General features: G+C 38.9%; 2 protein-coding genes across 2 annotated transcripts in view; one reads left to right on the top strand and one right to left on the bottom strand.

Moving 5' to 3' along the window:
- Positions 1 to 13,256, bottom strand: part of Taf9 (TATA-box binding protein associated factor 9) — a 720,252-nt gene that overhangs the window by 454,113 nt on the left and 252,883 nt on the right. The gene's annotated exons all lie outside the window — the stretch shown is intronic.
- Positions 1 to 13,256, top strand: part of Bdp1 (B double prime 1, subunit of RNA polymerase III transcription initiation factor IIIB) — a 92,953-nt gene that overhangs the window by 11,402 nt on the left and 68,295 nt on the right. Inside the window, exons 6-8 of the mRNA XM_051172466.1 lie at positions 1,035 to 1,168; positions 4,221 to 4,315; positions 10,868 to 10,922. Of these exons, the coding sequence (XP_051028423.1) occupies positions 1,035 to 1,168; positions 4,221 to 4,315; positions 10,868 to 10,922 (284 nt within the window). The remainder of the gene's footprint in view (positions 1 to 1,034; positions 1,169 to 4,220; positions 4,316 to 10,867; positions 10,923 to 13,256) is intronic.

Below are 13,256 nucleotides of genomic sequence, written 5' to 3'. Positions count from 1 at the left end.
GCTCAGCTGGCGTAGGATTCTGTGCTCATCTCCCCTCAGTGTGCTGGGACTTAGTCTAGTTTGGGCTTGCACAGGTTTTGTGCAGCTGTCACAGTCACTGTGAGTTCCTAAGTGCAGCCGCTGCCTTGCTCTATGTCCAGATGTTTCCTTGTCATCCTGGCTCTTACACTCTTCCCACCCTCTCTTCCGTAGTGGTTCTTGACCTGTAGCAGGGGTGTGTGTTGCACATGTTCCATTGAGGGCTGATGTGTTGTCCTCTCTTCCCTGCACTTTGGCCTTGTGGGTCTGTGCTAGCCACCATTGACTGCAGATAGGTTTGCCAGGTGAGGGTTGGGAGTATCATTGACCTATAAGTCCTTATAATGATCTCCAAGTCAAATAATGATGGATGTAACAATAAGTCATTAGAACCATCAAGTGATTCTGAAATGAAACGTTTTTGCAGTTTAATTAGTAAAAATGTATGACATTTAAATCCGACTATAATAAATATAAATGCGGTGCTGATTAGTTTTTATATGTGATGCTGATTTTACATGTCACTGATAGTTAAAGAGCTATTAGCCCAGGAGACATTTAGGAATCAACAAAACAAAAGCAGATGGGATGCACATGCCTAGAGTCTCCGCCTTTGGGAAGTGGAGGCAGGAGAATAGGAAGTCAAGGCTATCTTCTCAGCTATATAGCAAGTTCCAGGCTAGCCTGGACAGCATAAAGCCTGGTCTGAAAAACAGACAGACACACACACAGACAGGCAAAAAAGGTAATACAACAGTTCTGTTTTCAAGTGGTCCAAAAATATTTTGAAAATGCTGTAATACTGAAAACAGGTTGGCATTTATTTCTGCCTCTTAAGGATCATGTTTGGAAAATATATATTTCAAATTTACATATATTTTTAAAATTTCAAATATTTTCAATATTTCTGATATTACTCCTGTGGTAAATTTTAGAATACAGCCAATTAAATCTCATCTGCTATTTTTTTTATACTTGCTTTAGTGTGACTATACTTGAAAATTTCTTTCTTTCAGTTTAACTGTAGAAGTTTTGAGAACAAAAGGCCCCTCTGTTGTTGAGGAAAATGATCCTATATTTGAACGTGGCTCAACAACTACCTATTCCAGCTTTCGGAAAAATTACTACTCAAAACCATGGTCAAATAAAGGTAACTAATTTTCACTAAAATTTTCTTCTGTTGTTCTTTTGAAATGAAGTGAGCTGTTCTGTTTCTGACTGAAACCAGACCTTGTAAATAAATTGTAAACTGTCATATTGTTTTCCATCCAGTTAATTTTACTGGTGGTTCCCCTCCCCCTTTCCCTACTATATCTCTGACTTTATCCTAAAAATCATTTTAAGAATTAACATTTTTATTATTTTGCCTGGAATCTTCATCTTCTTCAAATTATACAAAGAAACACCATTTAAGTCAATAATTGACAGTGTTTCTGTATAAGCACTGAGCATTTGTGCCAGTGGCCCATTCTGTTTCCAGTATTTCTAATCATAACCCTCTCCTTGAAAACGTTGTATGGTAACTTTGTGCCGGCATCTCCGGCACTGAAGGGGCCTGCAGTGTAGGCGTTGAGGACGCTTAGGCTGGGGGAGCATAACTCTGAGGCCAGGCTGCACTACATAAACAGTCTTGCATAAAACACACACACACACAAAACATGACAACAACAAAGCCTATACGATGTTTATATTTCATGATGGTACTTACTGCTTATATTTTAGTATAAAAATAGAGCTTTTTATATACTAAGAACTATTTTTAGTATAGCGTTTTTTAGCATGGCAGAATATAGGGCAAAATAATGATTCTGTAATTCCCTTCTCTGACTATTACCAACCCTTTTTTCTTTTTGACAAATTCTGTCAGGCTTGTCACATTTTCCCTTCCTTCCTCCCTCCCTTTCCCAATATGTTAGAGAACACCATGGTCCTTTTGGTTCACTGAACAGTTTTTCAAGAAGAGTTTGTCTGTCTTGTCTGTCTGTCTGTCTGTCTGTCTCTTTCTTTCTGCTACTCACTGAGTATTTTATTTCTTATAGGTGGCCTACACAAAAAGCCCCATTAATTTTTAGTTTTACCAAATGTCTGCAAAAAGTGTTATTTTTCTCACAGCTTTGGCAATAATAATTTTGTAAGTTTTGTTAGCTAATGGAGGTCTAATATTCCAAAATATGTTTTTTAAAGATTTATTTGTTTTTTATTTATTATATTCTGCCCACATGTACACCTGCAGGCCAGAAAAGGGTACCAGGTCTTATTATAGATAGTTGTGAGCTACCATATGATTGCTGGGAATTGAACTCAGGATCTTTGGAAGAACAGACAGTGCTCTTAATCTCTGTGCCATCTCTCGAGTCGTCATGCCAAAATATTTCTTTATATTAATATGCATTATATACATTTGTTTGATAGCAATAAGATCCAGCATCTACTATTTTTAAGTCTTTTAAAATGTGTATCATCATTATTATTAAATATTTCTTGTTTTTCAAGACAGAGTTTCTCTGTGTAGCCTTGGCTGTCCTGGACTTGTTTTCTAGACTAGGTTAGCCTTGAACTCACAAAGATCAGCTTGCTTTTGCATCCTAGGACTACAGGCATGTACTACTGCACCCTGCTGTGTTTTATTATTTAAAACAGTTTTAAATTTAAATAAAATTTGATCACATTTTTCCCTTCCCCCAAATTTGTCTAGATCTTCTCCTGACCCACCCAACTCTTAGTTTTTTTTTTTTTTCAAAAAAATAAACAAAAAATCCAATACAACAATAAAACTCCCGAAAGCAAAATGCCTTATTCAAAAAGGAAAAAAAAAAAAAAAAAAAAAAAAAAAAACAACCCAAAAACATAGCAGTTCACCAAACTGTAACCTAATAAAAGCACACACATAAAAACTGAATTGTGGTGTGCATTATTTGTTGGTCAACTACTGCTGAACATGAGATCTGCCCTGGATTGTTGATGGACCCAGCGGAGAAAACTGGGTTCCCTTCTCCCAGCAGGTATAAGTGAGAGTTATGATGACCTTTACCCTAGTAACTTGTCAGTCATTCATTTGTAAATATATAACAAAATAGCTGAGCACGCACACCTGTAATACACACACACACACAGAGACACACACACACAATATTATCAAAATATAATAAGATAAAAACTGTCACATCAAAGTTGGATAAGACAGACCAACAGGAAAAAAAAGCCCGAGGTCTTTAACTCTGAGCAGTATCTGGCTGTGGGTCCCTTTATTTGTTCCCACCTGCTGCTGACGGCTGAGCAAGGCACTGATCTGTGAGCACAACAGAGTATCATTAGGAGTCATTTTATCTCTACGTTGGCTTTTCCTTTTAAACCAACATTTGATTTTGCCCTAGGGCTGTCTAGTCTCAGGTTCATGGTTAGCCGAGCAGTGTCGGTTATGGCTTCCATCTCCCAGAGTGGGCCGTAAGTCAGATCAGTTATTGGTTGGTTACTCCCTTCAAGTGCTTTTTATTGTGCTGCTGGTAGCTGTGGGAAGCTGACCCAGGACTGGCCCTTCATTTCTGGCTAGCATCTGCATGGTTCCATAAACTATTTTCAGAGACCCCTTTGTCTAGTTTGGTTTAATACCTGGCTGGGTAGTCCTCTGCCCCAGCAGCTGCATATGATGATCAAGCTTGTAGGGCCACTTTGGAATGGGAGTCTCCTGGACCACCTACTTCACTTTTCAGTTGTCCCTATGAGCTGCAGAACAAGAACCAGGGGTGGTCAGTGTAGACCAAGTTGGAGGTGTTACATTGGGCAAGGTACTACCAAGAAATCTGGTCCTGTCAGGTGGGGTTCACAAACTATGGCTCATATTCCATGTTTGCAGAACTCGGGCCTAGAATCAGGAGTCCTGGAACTCATAGCAGTTCTTGTTAGCAGGTCTGGGATTATGGAATGTACCACCACATTTTTGTTTTAATGTTTTATGGTGTTTGAGTTTCTTTTCTTTTTTTTTTAATTTTAATTTTTTGAATTTCTTTTCAATAAAATTAAGTACTGTATAACTTATTTTACTGTTTATATATATATATATTTTATATGTGAGTTTTTATATATCATTTTGTAAGTTTGTATAATTTAATTAACTAAGTTTTTATATATAGTGTTATATAACTAATTTAGGTTATTTTGTTTGAACAGAAAATTAATTTGGAGTTAATCTTTTATTGTTACAGAAACAGATATGTTTTTTTTAGCCATCAGCATGGTAGGAACTGACTTTTCTATGATTGGACAACTTTTTCCTCACAGAGCAAGAATAGAAATTAAGGTAAAGTATACCTTTAACATTTTTTGGTTAGAAAAGGTTAAAAATTACTAAGGTTTATTTCTTTTATCTTAGTTCACAGTCATTAGTTCCCTGTTATTATTTGTGTGTGTGTGTGTGTGTGTGTGTGTGTGTGTGTGTGTTTATGTGTGTCTGTGACATTAACTTTTGTAAGATTTCTCAACTTTTGTAGTTATAGCTCCAGAACTTTTGTATTACTTTTAAAATGTATTTGAGAACTACAGATAAAGATACTGAAATTAAGAACTAAAGAAGAGAAGGTCGATATATCAGAATACTTAGAGTAAGTGTAGCTTTATGATTATAAAAGTATCTTTTAGATTTTCTAGAACGATATGAAAAGTACTGAGTTGTATGTAGCTGAACTGACTATTGCTGTCTCAGTCCCCCTTGGCCTTGTGGGTGACCACTAACATTGTGAACAACAGACATGATGTCAGATAGAGATGTACTTTTGCCTGAGAAGATGAGCTTTGCTGGTTGCTGAGAAAGTGTATATAGGTTTCCTGAGGTGGAAAGTGTGTCAGCCCCTTCATATTGTGTTGCCATAGTGCATTCCCAGGTAATAATGAGAGATTTGCCCCAACCTTTCCCTTAATTCCATCTCATCATGTTTGCTCCGTTAGTGAAAATAACCAATCGGAAAGAAAAAAGTTTGGGTGTCTTTAAAGTAGACCAGACTTGACTCTCTGGGAAAATTATGTAGTGGGCATCCTGTAATATAGTGCTATAGCCTTACTGTGTTGCTGCAAGAGTCGAGGAGCCTACTTGGATCTATCTTCTATCTGTCTATCTAATCTGTCTGTCTGTCTGTCTATCCATCCATCCATCCACTTATCTATTCATTTATTCATTTGAGACAGAATTTCTCTGTGTAGCTTTGGCTGTCCTCGAACTCATTCTATAGGCCAAGCAGTCTTCAAATTTAGAGATAACCTGCTTGTGAGAGCTGGGATTAAAGGTGTGCTCCTGCAGGCCTCCTTCTGCTTGTGAGAGCTGGGATTAAAGGTGTGCTCCTGCAGGCCTCCTTCTGCTTGTGAGAGCTGGGATTAAAGGTGTGCTCCTGCAGGCCTCCTTCTGCTTGTATTCCTTTTTGGTTTTTTGAGACAGGGTTTCTCTGTGTCACCTTGGCTGTCCTGTACTTGCTTTGTAGACCAGGCTGGCCTCGAACTCAGAGGGACCCACCTGCCTCTGCCTTCCTCATTTCTGCTTGTTGAACTAACCTTAGATTCATGGGATCTATTCCATGTGGTTATACTATACTTCATTTATGTATTGCAGAGGTTGCTCCATTTTTTCTTGTTTTAAAATTATTTTATGTGTATGGGTGTTTTGCCTGCATGTATGCCTGAGAATCACATGTGTGCCTGGTGCCCATGGAAACCAGAAGAAGTCATTGGATCCCCTAGGACTGGAGTTATAGACAGTTAAGAGCTACCATGTGGGGCTGGAGAGATGGCTCAGCAGTTAAAGAGCACTGACTGCTCTTCCAGAGGTTATGAGTTCAATTCCCAGCAACCATGGTGGCTCACAACCATCTATAATGTGATCTGGTGCCCTCTTCTGGCATGCAGATATACATGTAGACAGAGTATTCATATACATTAAGTAAATAAATAAACAAATAAATAATAAATAGATAAATCTTAAATAAAAAAAGCCACCATGTGGGTGGTGGAAATTGAACCCATGTCCTCTGGAAGAGTAGTGGTGCTTTTAACCCTTGGGCTGCTGCTCCCACAGACCAGCTCTGGAAGCAGTGAAGAGGAGAGAAGAGAGGTGGATCCCCAGTAGGGAGAACTGAGCAGGCAGTGAATGGCTGGTTAAGGGAAACCACATGTTAGTTGAACAATTAGCCAGAGGAACTAGTTGTTGAGGAGAGGTTGAGGAATGGAGGAAAAAGAAATTCTTGGAGACTCAGGTATATGTGGTACATGCTGAAGGTCTTAAAGCCCAGGAGAGCTTTATTTTCTATCTCTCTATCTGTCTCTGTCTCTTCTTGCTTGCTGTTACCCATCTTTCCATTTCTCTTTTTGCTTGCTGTTAACATCTTTCTATCTCTCTCCATGCTTTCTGTTCCCCATTTATCTTTCTTCTTGTTTGCTGTTCCCCATCTCTCTCTGTCTCTTGCTTGTTCTGTCTCTAGCTTACTCTCTCATCTATGCTACTTGTTTGCCACTCTCCTTGGACCAACCCCAGTGTTTTATTAAAATGAAGTTCAGTTTTTTTCATTACATATTACATCATGCTTTTTCTCATCTTTTACAATCAATAGGGCGTTCAAAAAATAAACAAAGTAAGAGAACGGTCTAACAAGGAAATACAAAAAGTTCTGTATAACCTACAATAAAGCAGTGGTCAGTACAACCTGATTATTAGTTTTTTTTTTTTTTTTTTTTTTTTTGATTGATTATTAGTTCTTAAACAATACTCATGAAAGTTCAATCATAAATTTCCCTGGGCTAAAGCCATTGTGTTTACAAGATTGTCATAGCAACATAGCTTGAGCTAAATGTTCTTTAATAAAAACTTGACTTACTCCTAGTCCCAAATCAACACATGTGCTATCCAAACCTAGGCTAACTACCAAAGGGTCCTTTATTGTAAAGTATCTGTAAAGCATGACTTTCCAAGCATACCTTCTAATGTTCTCAAAGCAGATTCTAGAGAAACTTCTACAGCTAACAGTATCTAGCCAGGTACTGTTATGTCAAGGTCTTAACTTTCTTTCTTGAAATTTCTGCTTGGGTGCTCACAATAGAGCAGAAAACGCTCTCATTGTCTCAAGCCTTTGGCCAGATGCCCTCTTTCAATATTCTCTATGGGAAAAAGTTTTCCCTGTATGATTTTCCTTAGGGCTCAGAAATAAAGAGAAAAGACTGTTTTAGAAGAAAAAGGCAGATTTTTAGATAAAATTACACTTGAACCATAAATAATATTTACAGACAATGGTGATCTTTGGAACTTTGTCAAGCAAAGCCTCAGCAGCTGTTCTAGATGTCTAGAGATCATGTTGGAGTTGAGATCTCTGGAACTTTGTCAAACAAATCCTCTGTGACTTATCTTCATGTCTGCGACATTGGGCCATCTCTCCAGCCTCATTACATTTTCTTGAGGAATTTTTACAACTTCAATCATGAGGACTATTGGTTTGCATTTTTCTTTCTTTTTTTTTTTTTTTTTGAGTGCTGGTGCTGAGTATGTGTCTTATTGCTGAGCCATATCCCTGATCCCTGTAACTGTCTTTCCAAGTCCTTGAGATGAGCAGAGAGGTGTACCTTCTACTGTTTGTTTAACAGTTTAAGATTAGCACTGTTTCTTTTTTAGTGTTTGATGGGACTTACCAGTGAAACCCCAAGTCGGATGATTTTTATGTGTGTGTGAAAGTGTTTAGATTATAAATTAAGTTTTTTCTTACATACAGAAACATTCAGGTTTAGTTTTACTGAGCCTGTAGTCCCTGCTTTGAGGAGGCTGAGGCAAGAGGATCACTGGAGCCTAGGAATTTAAGCCAAATTGGACAACACAGATCCTACACAGATCCTTTCCTTTTCCCTCCACAAATAAAACTTCTTGTGTTGCTGGGCAGTGGTGGCACACTGCTTTAATCCCAGCACTTGAGAGAGGGAGCTTTGAGTGTGAAGCCAGCCTAGTCTATGGAGCACTACGAGAATTCCAAGATAGCTAGGGCTGTTGCCAAGAGAATCCATGTCTTGGAGGCGGGTAGGGAAGAGGTTCCTGTGTCAATTTTGATACTAAGCTGTGGAGTTCATATCTATACATATTTCTTCCTGTTCTGTTATCATTTTAACATTTGTAGGATCTGTAGTAATAACCCTCTGCTTTGCTTTCTTTTTCTCCACCACTCATCTATCTTCTTTAAATGTGTTTTTGTTTTTGGTGCTTTGAGACAGGGTTTCATTTTGTAGACAGGCTATCTTCTAACTTATGATCCTCAGTCAGCTGACTAATCCTTCTCAAAGAGCTTATTCACTTTAAGAAAATAATAAACTTTAAAAAATATTAAAATGTTCATAAACTTTATAAAAGAAAATCTTAAACCTTGAAATAAGCTAGATGTGGTATGTGCCTGTAATTCTAGCACTCAGGAGGTGGCAGGAGAGTCACTGGCATTGGGTGCATGCAATCCTGCCCTAACAGACCACAGATAAACAGACAAAACTCACAGAACAGGCCTGGGGCAATAACTTAGCTGGGAAAGCCCATACCTTGAAAGCATAAAGATCTGAGTTTGAATCCTGGAAACCCATGTAAAATGTGGGGCATGGTGGCATATGCCTGTAACCTCAAAACTCAAGAGGTAGAGACAGGAAGATTAGGAGTTCAAGGTTCTCTTTGACTTGAATAGTGAGCTTGAGGCCGTCTGTATTGGAGAACATTAATCCTTGTCTCAAAAAATAATCTTATACAATATGTTATTTTACACAAATAGATGTATCAAGAGCCATATATTAATGAGATAAACTTGGGTATAAATTTTTGCTTACTTAAAAAACAGAACCCAAAACAACAACAACAAAAACCCAACAAGCCGGGCATGGTGACGCATGTCTTTAATCCCAGTTCTCGGGAGGCAGAGGCAGGCGGATCACTGTGAGTTCAAGGCCAGCCTGGTCTACAAAGTGAGTCCAGGACAGCCAAGCATACACAGAGAGACCCTGTCTCAAAAAAAAAAAAAAAATTTTTTTTTTTTTTGCTTACTTATTTCTGTATAGACTCTTCCCTATTATAATTAAAAACATTTTGGAATAATGTAAGAAGTGTAACATTAGGAATATTTTAGGTTGCATAAAGTTAGTGTTAGTTTAATTGGCTCGGTTTTATCTGTTTGTGTGCTATTAAGTTTGTAAAATTACAATCTGTTTAGCATGTGTGTGTTTGTGAGTATGTATGTGTATAGGGCCGCTTACACCTACTGTGTGTTTGGAGTATATATGTGCATGGGCCCACTTACACCTACTGTGTGTTTGTGAGTATATATGTGCATGGGCCCACTTACACCTACTGTGTGTTTGGAGTATATATGTGCATGGGCCCACTTACACCTACTGTGTGTTTGTGAGTATATATGTGCATGGGCCCACTTACACCTACTGTGTGTTTGGAGTATATATGTGCATGGGCCCACTTACACCTACTGTGTGTTTGGAGTATATATGTGCATGGGCCCACTTACACCTACTGTGTGTTTGGAGTATATATGTGCATGGGCCCACTTACACCTACTGTGTGTTTGGAGTATATATGTGCATGGGCCCACTTACACCTACTGTGTGTTTGTGAGTATATATGTGCATGGGCCCACTTACACCTACTGTGTGTTTGGAGTATATATGTGCATGGGCCCACTTACACCTACTGTGTGTTTGGAGTATATATGTGCATGGCCCACTTACACCTACTGTGTGTTTGGAGTATATATGTGCATGGGCCCACTTACACCTACTGTGTGTTTGGAGTATATATGTGCATGGGCCCACTTACACCTACTGTGTGTTTGTGAGTATATATGTGCATGGGCCCACTTACACCTACTGTGTGTTTGGAGTATGTATGTGCATGGGCCCACTTACACCTACTGAGCACATGCAGGTAGTAGGGTCCCTCGTGGGAGGTGGTTTGCCTTCAACCTTACATCAGTTCTGGACATTGAAATGCAGCACCGATACCCTACTCTCTCTGGGCTCCAGTATACCTTTCATTGTTGTATTTTCACTGCTGTTGATAATAAAGATAAATCAGGTAAATTTGTGTGATTTTCATCTTTATTGGAGAGAGAGAGAAAGAAAGAGAGAGAGAGAGAGAAATAAAGAGAGAGAGAGAGAAAGAGAGACTGTGCACACATGTTCCTGTTCATTTGAAGGTCAGAAGACAGCTTCTGGGCATGTCAGTTCCTCCTCCCACCAAGTGTGTTCTGTGGATCAGATGCACATCGTCTTTCGTACGCTGAGCCAGTCTTGCCAGCTCCTCAGTCCTCATTAAAAATTTTAAAATATTGTTCTATATGTAGCTGTGTTCTGCCTGTGTCTGTGTGTGTGTGTTTGCGTCACATGTGTGCAGTACCTGAGGAGGCTGTTAATTCTCTGTGCTGGAGTTATACATGGGTGTGAGCACCATGAGGCTGCAGCGTAGTGAACTCGGGCCTCTGGAAGAGCAGCCTGTGGTCTTACCCACTGAGCCATCTCTCCAGCCCTCAGTCCCTTATTTTGCTTGTTTTTTGAGACAGGGTCTCTCTGTGTAGCCTTGGCTGTCCTGGACTGACTTTGTAGACCAGGCTGGCCTTGAACTCACAGAGATCTGCCTGCCTTCCAAGTGCTGGGATTAAAGGGGTGCACCATCACGCCCAGCTTCATTTTTAAGAAACTAAAGTTTTAAGTAAGTTAGCCCATTGGCAAAAATATACCATTTAACAGGGAATAGTATGTTTTATAGAGTTTCACATTAATGCTTACTAATTAGAAAAATCCTTATTTAATGGCAGAACATTACTATAGATCTTTTTGTTATTAACAGAATAAATTTAAACGGGAAGAAAAAGCAAATGGATGGAGAATAGACAAAGCATTCCGTAAGTATTAAAGCATTCCTTCACAAAGTATTTGATTAGTTAACTAATTAATTGTTCACTCTACGTCAGGAACACACTCCTCCCACCCTCTTCCCCCTTCCCCCACTTCACAGAATATTATTTGTAGAGATGGAAAAGTGACCAGTACTTTGTTTTTGGCTCTACTGTGTTTAGAGTCATCCTCATATTGCCATAAAAATAAGAGTGAAAGCCTTTCCTTTTTTGCTTTTTGAAGATAAGGTCTTGCTGTATATTCCAGGCTAGTCTGGAACATTTGATCCTTAACAGTATGATTTTAGTAGTTGCCACAAATCTGTAAGCAAAGAATTAGCCCGAATATCCAGAAGCAGGTAAGGGAGTTTTTAAGTTCATGAATTTATGCAGTAATTGATGGTGAAAAAGGGCTTTGTAAAAATTATACTTTGTGTCTATGCATGTACGGATGTGCACAAGCATGTGTATTAGAGGGTAACGTGTAGAAATTGGTCTTTTCCTCCAGTGTGTAGTTCTGGGCTAAATTTAGGCTGCCAGACTCGCTAGTAAGTGCCTTTATAAACGGCACTGTCTCACTGGCCCCTGAGCTGTTTCTTTATTGGGAAGGAACTGTGTTCAAGAGGTAGTTCATGGAATGCCCTGAGATTAAATGATGAGCAAATATTGCTAAGCAAGTTTCAGGTAGTGATTGAGTTCTAGGAAGGAAAAGGAATTAGGTCTCAATGCTTGTATTGAGCTCAGTGAAGTTCTTTATAAACAGGTAACATTTGAATTTAGATCTGATTTAAAGGAGCAGTAAGAACTTCTCCCCCCTAACTATACCTTCATTAAAATCAGTTTTTTTCTTTCTGTAAGTCTAAAGAAAGACTACAAGTTATCTATAAATAAAAAATTTACTGTTTAAGATAGTTTAAAAAATGTTTTAGAAAGTTTATTCTTTTTATGAACAAATAATTATCAGCATTTTATAATGTGTCTGTTTATTTAGCCATGAAATTAGCTGTAGTGCTAAATTTAATTATTTCTAAATTAAATTTTAAAAATTAATTTTTAAGACAGAGTCTCATTATTTGTCTCTGGCTGCCCTGGAACTCTCTACATAGAGCAGGCTGGACTCAGACTCATAGAGATCCTCCTGCTTCTGCCCCTCAAGTGCTAGGGGTAAAGGTCTGCACCATTATGCCTATCTAAAAAAAATGTGTTTTTTAAATATTTATTTTATTTTGCGTGTATATGTTGAGTGCTTCCCTATATGCGTGTGTGCCATAAGTGTGGCTGGTGTCCACAGAGGACAGAAGAGGGTATTGTACCCCTGGAACTGAAGTTAATGGGTGGTTGTGAACTGCTATGTGGGTTCTGGAAACTCAACCCATCCCTCTCCGAGGGCAGCAAGTACTCTTTTTTTTTTACCACCTCCGAGTTTTCAAGACAGAGTTTCTTTGTGTAACCTTGGCTGTATAGGATTCATTTTGTAGACCAGGTTGACTTTGAACTCACAGAGATCCACCTGCAAGTGCCAGGATTAATGGCATGCACCATGCATCACCACATCCGGCTTGCAGCAAGTACTCTTAACTGCCAAGCCATTTCTTCAGCTCCAAAATAACATTTTCTGCCCCCTCCCCTAATCCAATCCTATAGGGTCTCTTTAGGTAGCCCTAGCTTGCTTGGAACTTAGTATGTACACTAAACAGGCCTCAGATGCACAGAGATTCATTGCCTGTTTCCTGAGTTCTGGGATTAAAGTTGTGACTCATCATGCCTAACTCAAAACAAGGTTTCTTAGTTAGCCGTAGGGCTGGTTTTAGAGGACAATAATCCATGTGTGGTTTAGAGAATGCGCACTGTGTAGCATGTGAGTTTATTTTATGAGTAGACACTGCTGGATGAGCGGGTCTGATGCCCAGGGTTGTAGTGTGTCTTCAGGGACAGTGCTTCAGAATGGCTCCAGAAAGACCTGGAGTATTGTGAATAGAGGAGCTTCTCCATTTAAGAAAGGAAGGAACTTTCCACTGACCTTAATATATTATCAGAAAATAATTTATAGGTCTCATAGGTTTGTTTGTTAAGTTTTATCTTTTGAAGTAGGAAATTAAAGAATTAAAGAAAGACTTCGGCTTAAAAAAAGATTTATTTTATGTATATAAATGTATGCATATGTTTTATGTTCACCACATGTGTGTGTAGTGTCTGTGGAGGTTAGGAGAGGGCATTGCATCCTTTTGAACTATAGTTAAGGATGGTTGTGGTCCACCATGTGGGTGCTGGGACTGTACATGGGTTCTCTGTAAGAGCAATAAGTTCTCTAAACCTCTGAGCCATCTCTCCAGCTTCCTTTAT

This window comes from Acomys russatus, chromosome 30 (assembly GCF_903995435.1).
Source record: "Acomys russatus chromosome 30, mAcoRus1.1, whole genome shotgun sequence".
Lineage (NCBI taxonomy): Eukaryota > Metazoa > Chordata > Mammalia > Rodentia > Muridae > Acomys > Acomys russatus.
This window is presented reverse-complemented; position numbering and strand designations above follow the sequence as displayed.